The sequence below is a fragment of the Anarrhichthys ocellatus genome, unplaced genomic scaffold (assembly GCF_004355925.1).
Source record: "Anarrhichthys ocellatus isolate YVR2014 unplaced genomic scaffold, GSC_Weel_1.0 scaffold37, whole genome shotgun sequence".
Classification (NCBI taxonomy): Eukaryota; Metazoa; Chordata; class Actinopteri; order Perciformes; family Anarhichadidae; genus Anarrhichthys; species Anarrhichthys ocellatus.
The window spans coordinates 357708-361443 of record NW_022280067.1 but is presented as its reverse complement, the minus strand read 5'-3'; the positions used below and the strand labels follow the sequence as shown (position 1 = coordinate 361443).

The following is a 3736-nucleotide window of genomic DNA, read 5'->3' as shown; positions in this document are numbered from 1 at the left end:
GGGGGATGATTCACCCATTTATCTTGCAGAATGTGATGGTAGAAGAAGCACATGAGCCTATAATGACCCAGAGATATCTCAGGCATTTTACAACCATTATGAGTTATTATATCTGTATGAGCTGTGTTAAAGATTAACGTTGGATCTTCTGCTGTTTTGTTTAGGCACCATTCCTCACAGGTCGTCCAACCACAACATGTTGGCTAACCATTCAGCTCGCTCGGCCACAGTCAGGTGACTCATTTCATTCAGTAAAGACGTCATGATGACATCAGAATAATGGAGATTTAGTGGTTTTTACATACATACTCTTTTTACATATTCTAAACTAATCAACTCGACGTTTCCAGTGTGAGCAACTTGTTTGACTGATTGTGAGTCTAACAAGAGGCTGCAAATGCATCTGGATAATTTTAATGAATTGTATATTAACTCTCTTTTCCTCTCCTCTGCTCTCCTCTCCTCTCATGTCCTCTCCTCTCCTCTCCTCTCATGTCCTCTCCTCTCCTCTCCTCTCATGTCCTCTCCTCTCATGTCCTCTCCTCTCCTCTCCTCTCCTCTCCTCTCATGTCCTCTCCTCTCATGTCCTCTCCTCTCCTCTCCTCTCATGTCCTCTCCTCTTATGTCCTCTCCTCTTATGTCCTCTCATGTCCTCTCCTCTCCTCTCATGTCCTCTCCTCTTATGTCCTCTCCTCTTATGTCCTGTCATGTCCTCTCCTCTCATGTCCTCTCCTCTCATGTCCTCTCCTCTCATGTCCTCTCCTCTCCTGTCCTCTCATGTCCTATCCTCTCATGTCCTATCCTCTCATGTCCTCTCCTCTTATGTCCTCTCCTCTCCTCTCCTGTCCTCTCCTCTCCTCCCCCAGTCGTTTTCAAGGATCTCCGATGACCCAACATATTTCATACGGCCAGAGCTCTGGATGGAAGTCTCCCTTCTTCAAACCTCTCTCCGCCTTCAGACACAACATGTCCTCCCTGGTCAGCCCTCCTCCCAATCAAACACACACGTAAACTGTCACGAAGCCTTCAGAGGAAATACACCAGGCCACTGATGTGTGTATAGAGCTGTCTATGTCTCTCACAGCCATAAATAAGCCACCAAAGAGTTTGTGTGTTGTTTTAACAACCCTAGATTCACAGGTGAAATGAAATGTATTCGGCTTGTATCATACTTTAGATAGACTCAGATTCTGTTTTGTTGAATTGGCTCACAATCAATTAAAGTGATGAAATAATGAGTCTGGTGTGCTTTATGAATGAAACATGGTGCACAGGATCTGGTGTCATGTTGTCAACAGGTCACGTCGTCCACTAGAGTTGGAGTTGTTTAGCCGTGTTGTTTTTCAAAGTGAAGTGCTTTCACTAATCCAGCAGAGAGACCAGCAGGCCTCAACCCACAGAGCCTTACAAGCTGCTCGCCGAAGGCACAATTTGATGCCGTGCTCACTCTGCTGCGCCAGCACCTGTTCAATTTACAAAGATAAACTGGGATTACGTTGGCGGAAAAATACGTCCATTTATTGGATTCAACAAGGCCTTCAAGGTTGACAGACAAAACGCTGCAGTGACATCAAGAAAACCCTTCAGGCAGCGATGGAGTCGACTTCCCTTCAACGATACAGTCTCCGCTCTCCCGGCCCGCTGCTCGTCACTGCAGTAACACGACTCGTGATTTCACCCTCCAATCTTGTTACAAAACAGCTGCAAGTGAAGGAAAAAGCAAAGTGTAGCCATATAGAAACATGATATCACCTGAAGTCATCACAAGGAAAAGCTGATGCGATGGACGGTCTGTGTTCAGACAGGTCGATCCTGTCTTTGTCGGCCCGCGCTTTTGCCTCTATTGTCCCCGGTTGTCAGGGTGTTGAATGGTGTCTATTGAAAAGGGCTCAGGTGTGACTGTGTGTGTGTGGTGTGTCCTGGGTTTGTACACGCTATATTCAGACACTAACCATCGTGTGTGTGTGTGAGTGTGTGTGAAGTTAAAGGGTATTGTACAGAGTCAGTAGGCCTGATCCTCCTCTGTGCTCTACTGGGATTTGAAGTCATTTCCTGTTTTTTAAGGTCCACTTAGAGAGAAATGGCTCCCTGGGGCAGACTAAGCTGTCATGGTGTCACACTCTGACAGGGAGAGGACTAAATCAGATTCATCTCTCCCTTATGCCCACACACACACACACACACACAAGTGTTGCACTTTTCTTTTGAAATAGTCACACCGTTCTCAAGACATCTCTTCTCCCTCTTTATCTCTCTTCCTCTCTTTCTTAGCCCTCTGCACACACACTCTCTCTCTCTCTCTCACACACACACACACACCTCTGCATGCCTCCAGGCCGTACAAATGAGCCCTGCCACTTCAGAGAGCTAAAGAAAACTATTCTGATGTCAGTAGTAATTATTCAGCAGCGTGTTCCCACAGCTTGTCCACACCCCCCCCCCCCCTCCCCCTCCCTCTCGGTCCCTCCATCTCCATCCGTGTGTGTGTGTGTGTGTGTGAAAGAGAGGCTTCTCTCTTAATCTGATCCAGATTTCACACTTTGTCACTCAGTATTTCACACTTGTACCTTTTGGTGCTGTAAGTGTAATCCCCTCTCGGCAAGACGCAGCATGAACTAAATGATTTCACACTGGAGCTATTTGTCTGTCTGAGGTCCACAGAGAGTGTTCCTGTGTAGGCTTACAGTGTATAACCACTAATGAAGATTCATAATGTACCCAGAAAACGCACACATTTGGATTCATTTTAACACATTTGTATACTGTGAAACCAAATCTGTATTATAATGTGAGGTTTTTAAGCACATATGTCTCTGTGCTTTTAGTATTCTCGTTTGAACCAGTTTGAGGATCCACAATAAACCAAATACATCTCACGTAGATCAATTATAGTTAATGGTCGAGATCAGAGGTCTTCAACAGGTTAAAAAACCTGTGAAAATTAAACGATCTATATGATATGGTATTGTATTATATTATATTATAATGAAAATTGTTTTGCTGTGTCACAATTTTACAAAACAACTGTCACTTAAATTAATTAATATATACATTTTTAGAAATGTAAACAAAATACAAATTGTTTTTATTCATAACAGTGGAACAGGGTTTCACCACTTTATAGTGTTGCGTACATTTCCTCTATCATAATATATTGTACATTGATATCACAAAATATACTGTTATTTATATTAATTTTAGGCATATCACCCAGCCCTAGGTGAAATTAAATTTTCACGAGTACAAATCATTCCGTTTGCAGCTGGCAGAGTGAAATACTTTATAGAAAATATGGAAGTAAATTGGAGTTTCTGTGCGCTGCACTGACTTGACGTGAAGTCGATCGGCCTTTAGGTGGCACTGTAGTCTATCTCAACCTAGTTTACAGCATGATATCTCCAGCATGCATTCCTCTGCTGTGTGTGAAGGCCTTTGGACCACAGCTGCCTCTGATAGGGATCGACAGGATGAGGAAGGGACACACAGACACAGACACACACACACACACGTCTGTTCACATCTGCTGCTTTTGAATAGGGTGAAAAGGATGACATCGAGGAATTGTTGGACGCACAAGGCAGGCAGTTTTGTTGCAATTTAGCAGGAGAGCGGAATTGAGGGCGGTTTATGAGTCAAAGAAGAACAGGTGAGGATGGGTGACCTGGACCACTCGTATTCTCCTCAGTACGCACACACACACACACACACACACACACACACACACACACACACACAC

The 3736-nt window shown here is 44.2% G+C and overlaps 1 protein-coding gene across 1 annotated transcript in view; it reads left to right on the top strand.

Moving 5' to 3' along the window:
* rnf212 (ring finger protein 212) overlaps nt 1-1011 on the top strand; it is a 5994-nt gene extending 4983 nt beyond the window's left edge. Inside the window, exons 11-12 of the mRNA XM_031866891.1 lie at nt 165-234; nt 867-1011. Coding sequence (XP_031722751.1) covers nt 165-234; nt 867-1011 — 215 coding nt within the window. The remainder of the gene's footprint in view (nt 1-164; nt 235-866) is intronic.
* Nucleotides 1012-3736: the final 2725 nt, after the last annotated feature.